Source organism: Polyodon spathula, chromosome 4 (assembly GCF_017654505.1).
Source record: "Polyodon spathula isolate WHYD16114869_AA chromosome 4, ASM1765450v1, whole genome shotgun sequence".
In the NCBI taxonomy this organism is placed as follows: domain Eukaryota; kingdom Metazoa; phylum Chordata; class Actinopteri; order Acipenseriformes; family Polyodontidae; genus Polyodon; species Polyodon spathula.
Window position 1 is genome coordinate 48,764,214 of NC_054537.1, and position 16,624 is coordinate 48,780,837.

Sequence of the window (16,624 nt, forward strand, 5' to 3'; positions counted from 1 at the left end):
GGATTACATATAGGGGCCAGGGTAACGCTGGTCTTTTCCTTCGTTTGGGTTAACGCTTGGAGAGAGAAGGATCGAGAGAGGAGCTCTCGTTGTTGCAGAGAATTACGTGTTGTGTTTTGTTGTGTTTGTTTGTAATTGTCTGCGTTTTGCACCACCAGACAGTTAACTCACCTATCCGGAGCTGTCGACCAGGGTCAGCACAATCCGGATCACCACTGCACGGAACCGTCACGAAATACAGTGTCTTCACCCACCACAAGCACGTCTGCACTCACCCAGGACTGGTGACCGTGTGTTAGTTTTGATCAGGACTGTGCCCTATTATTGCTATCCCCGCACCTTACACATTGTTGTGTATAGCCGGGGATTTATTATTTAACGGTCACCAGACCTGGATTATAAATAAAAGCACCTTTTCACTGGAAACTGTTGTCTGCCTGTCACTCCTGCATCGCATCACCGTTATACCTGTTCCCCTACACTAGCCACTTTGCCACACGCTCCTACAACATGTCCCCGAATTCCCTATACTAGTGATTCATGCAATATTTCTACAGTAAATACTTTTGTTGAATGTTGCTCAAACTATAAACAACTTCTCAGTCTAACTTCCGTTTCTGTCTCTCCCTTTTGATACAGCATCTGAACTAAAGAAAAGCTGCACTGGCAGTTTATAACACATATCTTATTCAGCATTTGTTTTATAACTAAACAAATATTAGGTGGTTATCTTTCCTAATGTATTTATTTTTTTCTGTGAGAGGAGCTGGAGCTTTCTCTGGGAGACGAGACGCTTCAGCCCCGCTCCGGCAGCCGAATCTGGGGGGAGTCCATTCCCTCTTCGAACTGAACTCCCGACCGTCTTTTAGCCAGGATATTTATAATTTAAAAACTGCTAATTAAAACAGTCCACTACTGGGAATGTTACCTTTTTTATTTATTAATTATATGGTGCTTTATACATGGCTAATTCACGGAAAGTAACATTTTTGCTTAAATATATACTTTTTCAAGGAAATGTATTCGGCCCCCATCCCTTTTTTCACATGTAAGAGTCTCACAGCCTGGGATTTTGAAGCATTAGATTGTGAATTTTTATTTGTGAGTTCCCCCCCCCCCCCCCAGACAGAAAGAAAATAGTAAACAATAAAATAATAAAAATAAAAAAAACTGAAATGTCATCATGTGATGAAGTGCCCCCCCTGTGTGTATTTTCTGTTATGTTGTGTGTTTAATGTTGCGGAATAGACATTGGTACACGGGATATAAACAGGTCTGTGTAACACAAGTGTTTAAAATGTATATTTGTATTTAGGCACGAGGATTGCACAGCACTTCACGTGCAGGTAAAATGTAATAATATGTGAGCACGGGGAATTGCACTTTATTAATTCATGTGCAGTTGTACCGAGACTCCAATTGAATGATTGATTAGCAAAGTCTTGGTACAGCTGCATAAAAAGAGCATGTTTTCACCCACTCTCAGTTGGGTGTTCGGTGAGCGGAGAACGGGAGAGGAGGAGAAATTGTTTACAATTGCTATTGCGTGCTGGTGGGACCAGCACGATACTTGTGTGTTCAAAACTCACCGTGTTTGTCAGTGTGTCTGTCCGTGCACCGTTTTGTTAAGTATAGTCTGTTTTTGTTTGTCTCTTATTTTGGCGTAGAGTGCCATGTCCTGTTGTTTCTGTTTGTTCAACTGTTTTATTTTACAATAAACCGACGCAAGCAAGCGCCATCATCATTTCAATTCATCTGTCCTGTGTTTTGTGTGTTTATTTCCTGGTTCTGACGCCACCCACTTCAGCCATCTCTGTGACAAATCACTTTTTAAGTTTTCATCCCACTGGGTCAATATTTGGTTGAACCACCTCTGGCAGCTATTACAGCCAGTAGTCTTTTCGGATATGTCTCTATTAACATTGCACACCATGATGGAGCAATATTTGTCCATTCCTCCTTGCAAAATTGCTCAAGCTGTGTCAAGTTAGTTGGGGAACAGTAATGGACAGCAATTTTGAGGTCTTGCCACAGATTTTTGATGGGATTAAGGTCAGGACTCTGACTGGGCCATTCGAGGACATCTATTTTCTTTATTTTAAGCAACTCCAGTGTTGCTCTGTTAGTGTGCTTTGGATCATTGTCCTGTTGAAAGACAAACTTCTTATGCAGTTTGAGTTTTTTGGCAGAGGGGTGCAGGTTTTTATTCAGAATTTCTCTGTATTGTGCTACATTTATCCTCCCATCAATCCTGACAATATTGACAGTCCCTGCTGCTGAAAAGCATCCCCATAACATGATGCTACCACGACCATACTTTACGGTGGGGATGGTGTTACCTGGCTGGTGTGCAGTGTTTGATTTGCGCCACACATACCGCTTAGCATTCAGGCCAAAAAGTTCCATTTTAGTCTCATCTGACCACAAGACGTTCTGCCACATAACTGCAGTATCTTCTAGGTGACATTTTGTGAACTATTTGCAGGCATGGATATGTTTTTTTCAGCCAGGGCTTCTTCCTTGCCACTCTCTCATAAAGGCCCTTTTTGTGGAATGCTTTGGAGATTGTTGATACATGAACATCATTGTCCATCGTAGCCACTGACTTCTGTAACTCATTCAGAGTCACAGTTGGCCTCACAGTAGCTTCCCTAAGAAGTACCCAGCACTTGTCCGGCAACTAAGTTTAGAGGGGCGCCTAATCTAGGCAGTGTGGTGGTAGTTTCATATTTTTCCCACTTCTGTACGATGAACTGCATTGAGCTCCGAGGGATGCTCAATGCCTTTGAAATGGTTTTGTACCCTTCCACAGATTTGTGCTTCTCTATAATCACATCCCTGACTTGCTTAGAATGCTCTTTCGTCTTTACTTTCATTCTTTCTCTTGAAAGTCTCTACCATACTGTATGGTCCCACAGAGACAGTGGTATTTATCTTCACAGATTAATTTAAAGCAGGTGATCCACTAATTTCTTATACAGGTGGAGTCCATCAACAAAGTGTGTGACTTGTTGAGGTAATATATTGCACCTGAGCAAATTTAGGCTTGCAATTACAAATGGTATGAAGAGATGAAATGGTAGCCGTATTAGTCCAGAGTAGATAGGCAAAGAGAAGGAGAAGTGATACCTTTTATTGGACTAACTAAATAATAATTATTCACAAGATTTCAAGAACTCAAAGGTCTCTTCTTCAGGTGAAAGTAGGAAAGACTGATCTATACTTTTTTTAATCTATACTTTTTTAATCTGATAATTTCATTTTTCATTTTTAGTAAATTGTTGAAAGCTTTTGGAATCTTTTGATTTGACATGGTGCTCAAGGCTTTCTAGATCAGTGGGAAAAATCCTAATTTAATCTATTTCAAATTCTGAATCTGAGACTTTAATTTGAAAAAAGGGATGGGGGCTGAATACTTTTTCAAGGCACTGTATGTGCATTATAGAGAGGGAGTTGTTTTATTTTGTATTTTATTCAGATGTGTGTTGTTGTGTGTCCCGCGGCACCCCTCACCCCCTCCTGTATTTATAACGCTCTTCGGTTGTAATGCTTATATTGCATATCCCCCAAGACCCAAGTTATAGCGAGACAGCACTGTATGTATATGTGACGGGGGACTGCCCTGTCTATATGAGTGTGTTTGGAACTGGCAGGGAGGGGGTTAAATTCCTCCCTGACAGGAAAACATGTGAGAATGCGGCTGGAGCTCTAATTGAATGATCAGTAATTATTGATTAATTGGGCTCCAGCCACAGGGGATAAAAGCCAGGGGAGAGGCCCTGGCTGGGAGGTTTTTTCTGTTTGGGAGTTTGCTTTGTGTTGGAGAGTTTTTGTGTTTAGAAGAAAGGAGTGTCTTGTTTTAAAAGACTTGGATCCTGACCATTTATTTTGTAAGTTCACTTTGATTATTTGTGTTTGAATCTCTTTCTGTTGGCCCTTGTGCCTGTTTATTTGATTATTTTGTTTAATAAAGAACTTTATTTTTGCCTTTACACTGTCTCTGAGCCTCAGCCCTCTGTCTTCCTGCCACACTTGGTGTCAGAAATAGGATAGCGCCACCTAGAGGCTCAGAGCAGTATTTTTTTTTGGGGGGGGGGGGGGGGGGGGGGGATTTTAGGGAATTTTTAGCAGAATTTTTTTGGAAATTTTTGAATTTTGGAGTTGCTGAGCAGAGAGCAGAATGGGCAAAAGGCAGAGGCAGCGGAGGCAGCAGCAGCAGCAGCAGAAGCGGCGGCAGCAGCAGCCGCCATCACCAACCCAAGCCCTGTGGGAGGACCCAGCGAGCTTGTTCCTGTGGTGCACCTGGTGCGGGAAGGAAGACCACCGGTGGAGGTCCTGTCCGGATGGGCCATTAGCTGACTGGTGTGGGCGCTGTGAGCTAGATGGCCACAGCTGGGCAGGATGCCCCCACAACCCGGACCAGGAGCAGCTACCAACTCCGTCCTCGGCAGCCGGAGTGGACCTTTTCCACGACCTTCCCGTCGCCATCAACATGCTGTGGCATCAAGATGGAGAGAGGTGGGAGGAGTGGGAGAGAGAGCACCACCGGGGGTCCCTCCAGGAAATAGCCATCATGGTCCTGGCATACCTGGCGATAGACATGGGGGAGATTCCCCACCTTGAAGAAATGGAGGAGGAGCCGCCGCTCCCAGAGCCCAGAGAGGAGGAGCCGCCGCTCCCAGAGCCCAGAGAGGAGGAGCCGCCGCTCCCAGAGCCCAGAGAGGAGGAGCCGCCACTCCCAGAGCCCAGAAAGGAGGAGCCCGAACGTCCACAGCCCGAGGGGGAGGAGCCCAAGCGGGAGGAGTCGGTGCGTCCACGGCCCGAGCGGGAGGAGTCGGTGCTCCACGGCCCGAGCGGGAGGAGTCGGTGCGTCCACGGCCTGAGTGGGAAGAATTGGTGCGTCCACGGCCCGAGCGGGAGGAGCCGGTGCACCCATGGCCCAAGAAAGAGAAGCCCACAGGTCCAGGGCTGAAGGGACCCTCAGAGAAAGAATACAGGCTGTTCCCACCACCACCACCAGCAGAGGAAGATTACTTGCTGGTCTCGCCTCCACCCTCGGGGGAGGACTACCCGTTGCTCCTACCGCCACCAGCAGGGGAGGAGCGCCTGCTGGTGCCACCTCCACCAGCAGGGGAAGAGCGCCTGCTGGTGCCACCTCCACCAGCAGGGGAAGAGTGCCTGCTGGTGCTTCCACCGCCAGTAGAGGGAGAACAGCGGGAGCTGCCTCTCCCTCCACCACCAGCAGAGGGGGAACAGCAGGAGCTGCCTCTCCCTCCACCGCCAGCAGAGGGGGAACAGCCGGAGCTGTCTCTCCCTCCACCGCCAGCAGAGGGGGAACAGCCGGAGCTGTCTCTCCCTCCACCGCCAGCAGAGGGGGAACAGCCGGAGCTGTCTCTCCCTCCACCACCAGCAGAGGGGGAACAGCGGGCACTGTTTCTCCCTCCACCGCCAGCAGAGGGGGAACAGCGGGCACTGTTTCTCCCTCCACTGCCAAAAGAAGATGCTGGAGGTCCCTCCCAGCCTCTGTACCGGCTGCTGAGAGGAGTGCGGAGACAAGCTGCCCGGCGGCTAAGAGGCACAGCATTGCCCAAGGATGATCTGACCACTTCACCCAGGGATGCTGGTTCGCCATCGCCTGGGGAGGCCAACTGCTCCGCATCGCCTGGGGAGGCCAACTGCTCCGCATCGCCTGGGGAGGCCAACTGCTCCGCATCGCCTGGGGTTGCCTGCTTGTCCGCATCGCCTAGAGAAACTCTCAGTGTGCTTTCTCCTAGGGGTGCTGGTCCGCCGTCGCCTGGGGTCGCTGCTGGTCCACCATCACCTGGGGTCGCTGTTGGCCCGCCATCACCCAGGGGGGAGGTGCTGCCATCCCGAGAGCTAGAGAGGACGGAGCTACCGTCCCGAGAGCCAGAGGGTCCAGCGCCGCCAGAGGGTCCAGCGCCGCCAGAGGAACCAGCGCCGCCGTTCCCGCCTCTGCCACCAGAGGGAGCCGGGCCGCCTTTCCCGCCTCTGCCACCAGAGGCAGCCGGGCCGCCATTCCCGCCTCCGTCAACAAGAGGGAGCCGGGCCGCCATTCCTGCCTCCGCCACCAGAGGGGGCTGGGCCACCGTTCCCACCTCCACCACCAGAGGCAGCCGGGCCGCCATTCCCGTCTCCGTCAACAGAGGGAGCCGGGCCGCCATTCCTGCCTCCGCCAACAGAGTCTCCCCGGTCACGAGGGTTCAGTCCCGCTGGGAGGACGCCAGATGGGGAACAAGATATTCCACCTTGGCCGCCCCCATGGACCACGGACGTCTCCCCATCCCAGGACCGGACAAAGAACTTTCGGACTTGAGGGGGGAGGTGGCCGTTGGGGCCATGTGTGCTTGGTACAAGGGGGGGATATGTGACGGAGGACTGCCCCGTCTATATGAGTATGTTTGGAACTGGCAGGGAGGGGGTTAAATTCCTCCCTGACAGGAAAACATGTGAGAATGTGGCTGGAGCTCTAATTGAATGACCAGTAATTATTGATTAATTGGGCTCCAGCCACAGGGGAAAAAAGCCAGGGGAGAGGCCCTGGCTGGGAGGTTTTTTTTTTTCTGTTTGGGAGTTTGCTTTGTGTTGGAGAGTTTTTGTGTTTAGGAGAGTCTTGTTTTAAAAGACTTAGATCCTGACCATTTATTTTGTAAGTTCACTTTGATTATTTGTGTTTGAACCTCTTTCTGTTGGCCCTTGTGCCTGTTTATTTGATTATTTTGTTTAATAAAGAACTTTATTTTTGCCTTTACACTGTCTCTGAGCCTCAGCCCTCTGTCATCCTGCCACAGTATAATATATATCTGTAGTATGTAAATACTTTTATATTGTGGGTTAACTGTAAATCTATGTAGGGGATGATTGATACCTTGGAGAGGTAAAGTTTCTGTCACCCTTTTGTTTTCATTATGTTATACTGGTGCTTTACAGGTTTTGTGTTGATTCAAGACATTCAAAAGATTTCGAAAGTATTTTGATGCACCTCTGATCCTTTGTTTTACCATACTTTGTTGTTCAGACTTTGTGATGTGTGTACTAGAAACTTGGTTAGCATTTAAAAAAAAAAAAAAAAAATCTACACAAGAGAACTAAAGGTGGTATATAAGGATATATTACAGACAGTAGAAATGGGCACAGTGAGTTGTAGAATTGAGATGCTTACTTGTTATTAAAATGTTGTCACTAATAGAGAATATGGTGTGTCATATAGGGTTAGGTTATGAAAAAGTTCATGGCAGGACACAATTAAAAATAATCCTACAGTCTACAACAAATGGAAAAAAGGGAGCCACTATTGTTTTACTTGAACATGACAGGCCTGTTACATGCCATTTGACAGGAATTAAGACTCTGACCTTTCAACTGTACTGGGTCTCATGCTATACTATTGAGCAGAGTCCTAGTGCTAAAATTATGATCATCAGTGTAACAGGGACAATGTTAAATCACTGGCTTTTCAGGTGCCTGCATGCATCTGCAGGAAAGAGCCAGACCCTCTGCAGGGACATGCTGCTGGCTGTTTGTTGACAGAGAATGAGGGTCGAGGATTGGACAGCTGCGGATCCCTGGCCAGCCAGTGGGTGTATCATAGTGGCGTCTCAACATAAAAGAGTCACCGATACCCCACCCCGCACCTCCCTGAGCCAGAGCATGATGGTCTATGTGACGGAAACTGCTGTGAAACAAGCATCATAAGTACAGTTAACTATGCGGGCATTGTGTGTTCAACTAGGGGCAGTGTGACTTTGGACTTAATATTCCACGGAAGGAATACAGTGGGTGTGTCAATGTATATTCCTACAGCGGGACCTGCAGTGCAGTGCTACACTGAGTATAGGCAACTTGTATTTTTCCCCACTGTGTTTTATTTTGCCGTTTGGTGTTTACTTTGTTTGCAATCCATTTTGTGTAGATGCTCCCATGCACTCCATCACACATGTTTTCCTCTGCTCGACCTCGCCTTTGGAGTTGCCATTACTGCTACCGTTTACCATCGCCATTGCTGCAATTGCATCATTGTAAATAAATCTTGGGTGCCAGTGTGGCATTAAAACATCAGCTTTCCTGCATCTCTCCATTCTGTCAGTGGATACCCATAACTTCCTTTCGCAATCATAAACTGCTGAACAACAACATCACTGTTGGAACTAAAAAGTAATTAAAAAAAAAATTACCTGGGTGACTTCTTGATAGAAAAAGAGCAGCTTTTTTGTTCCATTTGGTGCAAAGAATTCTTCAATCATATTAAACTAGAAAAAAAGGAAAGTAATCCAGAACTTTATTTCTATCAAGCCCTGTTTATATCAAGGGTCCAATATGTATATATTTAATTATGTATGTATTTATTTGTAATTTCTAACTGATCAATAAAGCACTCACCAGTAGTCTCAGGTGCAGCAGACAAAATGCATCGACTTGCTTTATTCTTTTTGTTACTTCTCAAGTTTCCTCATGCAAGTGGTTAACAAGGAAGGAACTCTTGAGTGTTTGCACTTGCTTTTAGAAAATGTAGTTTCAACTGTCTTGGTCAATATTACTATCTAAGAACTAGCAAAAACAGTTTATCTGAATGCCATGTTTGTGAAATCGGTTCTCATTGACACAGATAAAGTTTAAAATACTTTTTCATGAACATAATAACATTATCTGGCACAATTTGCAAATGTATACAGTATATAGGCTGTAAAAAATATATATTTGTAGATCCAATATTTCTAGATCTTATATTTTGAAAGTCTTGTACCTTGTCATCTGAAACGATGCTGTCCTCCACCTCAGTTTCACCAAGACCAATCCCGTCTGCCAGTTTGGAGATGAGGTACTTGTGTCGGGAGTCCAGTTGGGCTCGGCGCTCATCCTTGGTAGCCTTGGCTTGTTTAGCCATCTCTTTCCTGACCTCATTGGACAGCAGCGTAGTCTTTTTACCAGGTATCTGAAATTCAATATACATGTACACAAACACTATCACAAAACAGCTGAACTGAAAAATTGAGTAGGCTACTCACGCTATAGCGTTCATCGCTGCGTTTTCTATGGTAAGAAAAAAAAATAACCCTTGGAATTGAATACCATCATACTTGAGCGTAATCGCTGAGAAAAAAGCTCAATTAGCTGTGAAAAAATAAATCCGAACACGTTCGATTTTTGAATGAAAAACGCCACGCTCACCATCCTGTCCTGGTAAATTTGGATATAATCTGAAGGCAATATGGATCGGGTACAAGCTGCTGCATGGTTATTGTTCCGAAGAAGAAGAGAAAGAAAGAGAAGAATATGGATTCACCCTATAATATCAAGCAACGGGAAACCCTAGGGGAGTACCAGAGTCTTGTGCAAGAGCTGAAATATACTGTCTATATTTATATAATCTCAAATTGTGTCATTGGTAACAAACAATCTCAATAATGTTATTGGCAACAAAAACATTGTTTAAACAAGATGGTACTGTCAGTGAAAATGTAACGTCACACAGCACAGATAGTGTTTTTACACTATTGGGGGAAAAAAATACACATATACTAACATATATGACTGACATAAACCCGTCTGACAGTTTAATTTGCTGTAAATACAATACCACTTACCTGCGTATGCTACTGGATATAATTAGCTATGTGATTTAGTTTTGTAGTTCAGCCTATATTTAATAATGGGCCATGGTATCTCATGGCATGCACTTTCTAGAAGCTACACCTGTACATTTAGCGAAAACCTGTAGTCAAAACAGTGTGTTTATTTTAACATGCCAATGGTACTTACTTTCCAATTTCCTCATATTTTTCAATCATTTCTGTTTGTATTCTTTAATCAAGATATTTCTTGTGTTGCTTATCATAAAGAACAGGAAATTGCTGCACTGCTATAATCAGACGTTCCCCCATCTTGCCTGTGACATCTGATGCACAAGTCGGAATACAAAACGTTAGGTTACTGACCGTAACGCTGGTTCCTTGAAAAAGAAGACAACCACCACTTACATTGGTGTGGGATATTCCTGCCCTTTGGGTAGGTTTTGCTGAGCTCTCTATACCAGAGCTGCCGAAAGGCCCCTTCCTGTGATGACGCACTCGGTCCCACCTATCGAGGGAATAAAACCGTCATTCGCAGGAAGAGCCTCCTCTTTTTCCATCGAACCCGTGAGGGTGACCGAAGTGAACTTGCGGGTGGTGGTCATCTTCTCTTTCAGGGAATCAGGCTTACGGTAAGTAACCTAACGTTCCCTTTCAATTCGAAGACGACCACCACTTACATTGGTATGGGATAACGTATACCAAAGCCGTCGTGAGGGAGAAGGAATGGCAGCACATAAGGGACGCACAACACAGCCTAACCCAGAGGTTAGTGGTGAGAACTTACACCCTCAAGGACCCTTGTGCCTACAGAAGGCAAGGCAGGGTCTACCACATCAATACGGTAGAATCTGGAGAAAGTATACGGTCTAACCCAGCTAGCCGCAGTACAAATGTCGGACATCGAGGCACCTTTGAAAAGGGATCAAGACCTCTAGTGGAGTGTGTGGCTACCCTACCAAGTGGGGGTAAGCCAGCACCATCACACGCAGTCTAGACTGTGTCCACAATCCAGTGTGATGGACGCTGCTTAGAGAGGGGCTGTCCTAGGTTCCGTGTTTCATGACAGACAAAGAGCTGGTCCGATTGACGCAGAGCTCTAGTCCTATGCACGTGGCATCTCAATGCCCGTACTGGGCAGATGAAATTCAATCTTTCATCCTCTGTAGAAGTAAACAGAGGGGGATGAAAAGACTCAAGTTCGACAGATTGGTTGATGTGGAAGGCTGTAACCACCTTGAGGAGACAAGCGGGGTTGGTGCGCTGCCATCTTCCCAAATACGCATGCAGGAGGTGATAGCCAAGAGGAAGGCTGTCTTCACAGACAGATACTTCAGCTCTATGGAGTGCAAGGGCTCAAATGGGGCCTTCTTGAGAGCTTCTAGTATAATATTAAGGCTCCATTCAGGGAGAAGCGTCCTCCTAGGAAGGTGTAATCGGCGTGTGCCTTTAAAGAAATGGGTAGCAAAAAAATGCGCACCCAGAGACATAGAATCTACAGGGGCATGGCAAGTAGAGATAGTCGCTAAATACACCTTCAAGGTGGAAGGCGATCTTCCAGCATCAAGCAGTTCTTGCAGAAACTGAAAAATGACTGGCATAGGGCAAGTAATGGGGTCATGGTTACCAGAAAGACACCAAGTCTGAAAATATTTCTACTTGCAGGTATACAAAGACTTGATGGAGTCTGCCCTAGCGCTCAGCATCGTTTCCACAACCGCGTCCGATAGCCCTAGGGCTAACCAGCGATCCCTTTCAGAGTCCAGACCCATAACTGGAACCTGCCTGGTTCTGGGTGCCAAAGAGAGCCTTTTGTCTGACTGAGGAGATCCAAATGAAGTGGAATCTCCCAGGGCTGGCCGTGCAACAGCTGGCACAGGGTCGAAAACCATATTCTCCTGGGCCACTTGGCGAACTAACGCTTTCTCTAACCGGACTTTCTTTAGAAAAGCCAGGAGCAGCGGTATAGGCGGGAAAGCGTACAAAAACGCTTTGGGCCATTCGTGCGCTAGGGGGTCTACACCGAGTGGACCGCCTAAGCAGTGGAGGCACTACCACAGGGAGCAATGCGTTGTCTCTACCGAAGTGAAGAGATCGACCTGCGCCTTCCAGAACCGTTCCCAAATGCACTCCACCGTCTGAGGATGGAGTCGCCACTCTGACGGATATGGGCCGCTCCTGGAGAGGAGGTCCGCTGCCCAGTTCAACGCACCAGGAATGTGTGTCTCCCATAGGGAGAGCAGATTCCTCTGAGCCCAAATCAGCAGCTTGAAAGCTATGCGATGCAACCCCGGGGACTGTAGGCCTCCCTGGTGGTTGACATATGTCACCACTGCTGTGCTGTCTGTCCAGATCAGCAGATGTGTACCGCTCAGCACTGGGAGGAAGTGGTGGAGAGCAAGGAACACTGCTTTCAGCTCCAGCATGTTTATGTGCAGGGATGACCAGCCTTCCCAGACCTCTCTCCAATCCGACTGGAGATATCTGTCATCACCACTTGGTGGTTTAGTACTACTCCCATTTGCACACCTTTGAGCAAGGTGAGAGGGAACCCTTCACCAGTGTAGGGTTGCTGAGCACGCGTAAGGCACGCGTAAGACAGATGACGGTGTCTGTCATGTTTGGCATTCAGGTGAAATGCATTGAGCCACGCTTGCAGCGGGCACATACAAATTAGACCCAGCTGAATGGCAGAGATAGCTGTGGCCATCAGATCATGTAGTTTTTGGCACAATCTGAGAGTGAACGGAAGAACGGGAACCTCTGGGGGCGGGGAGCCAGCGCCTGCGTCCAGAAGACAGACCGGCGTGGTTCAGCCGCTGGTATCCAGGGGACCTGCAGGAAAGCTTCAGCATGTCCCATGAGTGCCAGAATGGAGATGGACAGCAGGGTGGTACTGGCTTCTGAGACACTCTCAGAACCAGGCTCTTCCTCGGCAAAGGGTCTCAGCCACTTGCATCTCTGAGGAGAAAGAAGCCCCATCACCCGAGGCCGCTATGGACAGCGTGTCTTCCTATGCCAGCTGAGACGACCCTGCCCACCCTTCCTGCACTCCCATGGGAGAGGAAGAGTATGGCGATTGGGGCTGCGGGACCTGGACAGGGGCCTGTGGCGCCTGTCTAGCCAAGAGCTCCAGGACCTGGGTCATCTGGTCCATAATGACTCTTGCCTGCTTAGAGTGCTTCGCTTGTGGAGATGGGGAGCGACTGCGGGCGGCCTGTGCATTGGGAAAACCCGACAGGGGTCCCTGGGACAGTTCATCTGTCGATCCGGCCGTAGAGGACGCGGAGCTCACCTTTGGCTCTTCTAGCCAGGCCTCCTTCAGTCGGGGCTGAAAGACCTCACAGACACTACCTGCTCCGTCCCTCTCGAGGGCCATGGTGGCATGTGGTATGCCCAAGCAAAGGACACGGAGGGTGTGCTTGTCTTCCTGCAGGGATGATAGCCCAACATAGCCCTGGCCTTGCGCATCAGTGCTGGGGAATTGCTTACACTGCGTAGAACACTGGCAGTGTCAGTGTAGTGTGTATATCCACTGGTGTTGCAGCAAGGGTATTAACCTTGCACACCTTATGCCGAGTACCCTGTTACACTGGGTACTGCATAGCAATGTTGACTAGTGCCTACTAGCACAATGTATACCATGTGCACTGTTTGCACTGTGCATCCCAAGCGCTGTGCGTATCAGGTACCGTAAAGTACGTAAACTGCGCTCACAGGAGTGAGAGAGAGTACACCATTTACATGGCCTGACTCATCAAGGTGGCGGGCCTGTGCGGCCAGCAGGGTCTACTCAACAGCGCGGATGCCGCAAGGCCTAGCCCCGAGGAGTGGAAAGTTACTCGACAGCTGGGATACTGCAGGGCCTAGTCCTGAGGATGACACGTCTACTGTCAAGAAGAAAAGACAATCATTCGCAGATGATTGCACAAGCAGTTGCTCTCATACAAAAGACAGATAAAAAAGAGCGGCCTACCACACAAGTGAGGAGGCCGCTGAAAGACAGAAAGGACAGTCTTTTAAGTCGTTAATTCCAGGAAAGCATCAAGCCGGCCTTCAGCACGAATGCAAAGGAAATACAACAAGACTCAATTTGATTCGAGAAGCTCTTTCCTTATCCACACTCAGCTAAACACAGAGGGCTTACCTTACCGTCTTGAGAGGGAAAAAGAGGAGGATCTTCCTGCGAATTACGGTTTTATTCCCTCGATAGGCGGGACCGAGTGCATCATCACAGGAAGGGGCCTTTTGGCAGCTCTGATATAGACAGCAATACCTACCCAAAGGGCAGGAATATCCCATACCAATGTAAGTGGTGGTCGTCGAATTGAAAGGGAAATAGCAGCGAAATATCGGGGATAAAAAACACCGCGAATAAATGCTGTAGTGTGAATAGCGCTAACATTAGTATAACTTTTTTCTACGTAGCTTTATTATAAGTTTTATCTCAGGGTTCATTTTGTTTTTTTTTCTTATTTTAAATGTCATTGTGCTGTTCTCTGTGCAGAACTTACACTTGCAAGAAAGCAATTACAAAATTATATAGTAATATCACCACAACAAACATTTATGTTCTACAGTATATCTGAAATAAAATAAATGTAAACCTAAAAGTTTTGTACAAGGTAATGTTTGTTTATATATATATATATATATATATATATATATATCTCTTAAACAAACATAACTTCTGCAATACTGAATATAGCATGTGCTATATATCTTCTGTGATGTAAATTATATATAGAAAAAGTTTAATTACCGGTGTAGTTGCTGTTGGAGACAGCACTGCTGAAGCAGCAGCCTGTCCCATGTTCTTGGGTTTGAAATCACCAACACGCCTGTGCCCTTTCACTGGCTCTGCAATGGCATGTGTTATTTTGTTACTATTAACTAAACACTGTTTTTCTACTACTATTGCAAAAAAAAAAAAAAAAAAAAAAAATGGTTTACATGGTGGACAATAAAAAAATGTAGTTAAAATAGAAATGAAATAAAAACATTTTGTATTTGTATTTTTACAATTATCCTCCTAACACCAATGCTGTTGTGTGATTTATTGTAATTAATTTTTCCTGACTTTTCTCAGGACTGTTAACAAAAGACTGCATGTCAATATACTTGAGTTGTCTTCACGGCAGAATACTGGAGATTTGGGTATTGTAATTACCTCTTGACATCAGCTGGGTAAATAAATATTTCAAAACATTTCTAGACCAACTCATTTTAATCAAGATGTGTGAACAAGTATTTATCTGACAAGGATCTGCTGTTCCATGATCAGCTGGGTTGTGTTTAAAGGGGAAACACCACAACGCTTTAAAACATTTTCATGTCACCAGGTACTGAATACTGGAGACTGTCATCCTCTGTACATGGAGCTCTTATGTGACTCAGAAATGCAGTTCTTATTAATCTTTATGCAAAACAGTATTCACTTGCCACTGAATTGGCCTATTGTCTCTGTTACTTACCATTGTGCATAGTAATAAGTGGTGGAGAGAGGGCATCGCTCTCAGGTTTTGGTGAGGGGGTTTTGATCAACTCTTTCTCCCCAGCCTCAATGTTTCCTTCAGGGGGAGAAGACAACTCATCTTCCCCAGTCTCTACCTTCTCACTGTCAGACATCTGGAACAGCACAGAAGCAAAAGCTCAATTACTCCATGTATCAAAATTATAATTTATATGAAGGCAACATCTAGTCTGCTGGGAGCCATGAAATTTTGAACAAAACTAAAGAAATGTATTTGTCTCCTACTAGACAAAGTTTCATTAGTTTCTTATATTTCATGATTTAGTGTTTAACATTTCGTATGAATGCCTCATTGAAAAGCATGCCCCCAGTCCTTCAGTACATTCCAGATTGTAACTCACAGCAACAATGCCTATTTTCTTTAGATTATTATGTTTTCAATTTATATCTAATATCTATTTCTCATAGCATACAATGATTTAAATATAACATAAAATAAATATACAAACTTGAAATGTTAGGCTTCTTGCTTACCCCTTTGTGCCAAGTCACCAGTCACTTAAATAAAAATACAAAGCCTTAGAGATTCGCAAGGTCATGTTTATTCAAATAATGTGTTTCTACACCTGCGATAATGCTATAGCCCTTAATAGGTTTGTCTGGATAACATATTACAGTTGCTCTTGTATATGAAAGATAAGTCAATAAACAAACAAATACTATTTGCATTTGCTACCCCTTATAAATGCTTACCGGGGTAAATTTGCATACTGTGTAGTTATAGTTTACCGTGGTTTACCAAGGTTTTAAATATGTTTTCCCATACCTCTCTGAAGTTTACAATGCTCACTGATGCTTTACCTTGCTTTCATTGTGCTTTATTACACTTTGCTGTGCTTCTACTGATGACAACTTTTGTAAGGGATTATTTAATGTTAACAATTTATTTCACAGACAAACCCATACTTAATATAAAACAAAAAACAACCACAAACCAGCACTGAAAACAAACATTTTTATATTATTATGGTAAAAACAAATAAAGAGAGACAGCAATTTGTATTTATCACAATAAAATATGTGTTCAGTAAAAAAAAAAAAAAAGCAAATGTGTTTTCCAGGATATATATTGTTAGAAAACTAACATTAGGTGACATTTCACTGTCCAAGTTTGATACTATCTTAATTTGAAAAGTCAATTTGCCTTTCACATTTTCTAAACCTACCTTATAATTTCTTACACTAAAAGAGATGGGTCACTTATCCAGTTTTTTTTGTGATTATCCTTCAACGTTCTCCACAATCCTCAATGCTCTCACTTGAGCTTCAGTTCACACAGTGATTGAACAGAGGACTGTTTTTTATCACTCCCCTTTGTCAACACTTGCTGCCATGGAAACCCCAGTGTAATTTGATCTCTATCAGGCTAAACATTTCAGCTAAACCTGCTACAGCTTTTATCTAACTTATACAGCTGTACATATGATTAAAATCAATACAGGTATTATTAAATTGGATTAGGACAGCAATTTCAGCAAATAAAAAATTAACGTATACATGAACC

At 45.3% G+C, this 16,624-nt stretch overlaps 1 protein-coding gene across 1 annotated transcript in view; it reads right to left on the reverse strand.

Annotated features, from left to right (window-relative positions):
• dnah5l (dynein, axonemal, heavy chain 5 like) overlaps window positions 1-16,383 on the reverse strand; it is a 300,816-nt gene extending 284,433 nt beyond the window's left edge. Inside the window, exons 1-5 of the mRNA XM_041248036.1 lie at window positions 16,287-16,383; window positions 15,062-15,215; window positions 14,350-14,447; window positions 8,762-8,950; window positions 8,193-8,267 (exon numbers count right to left, since the gene is read on the reverse strand). Of these exons, the coding sequence (XP_041103970.1) occupies window positions 8,193-8,267; window positions 8,762-8,950; window positions 14,350-14,447; window positions 15,062-15,215 (516 nt within the window). The 5' untranslated portion in view covers window positions 16,287-16,383. The remainder of the gene's footprint in view (window positions 1-8,192; window positions 8,268-8,761; window positions 8,951-14,349; window positions 14,448-15,061; window positions 15,216-16,286) is intronic.
• Between the last annotated feature and the right edge of the window lie 241 nt (window positions 16,384-16,624).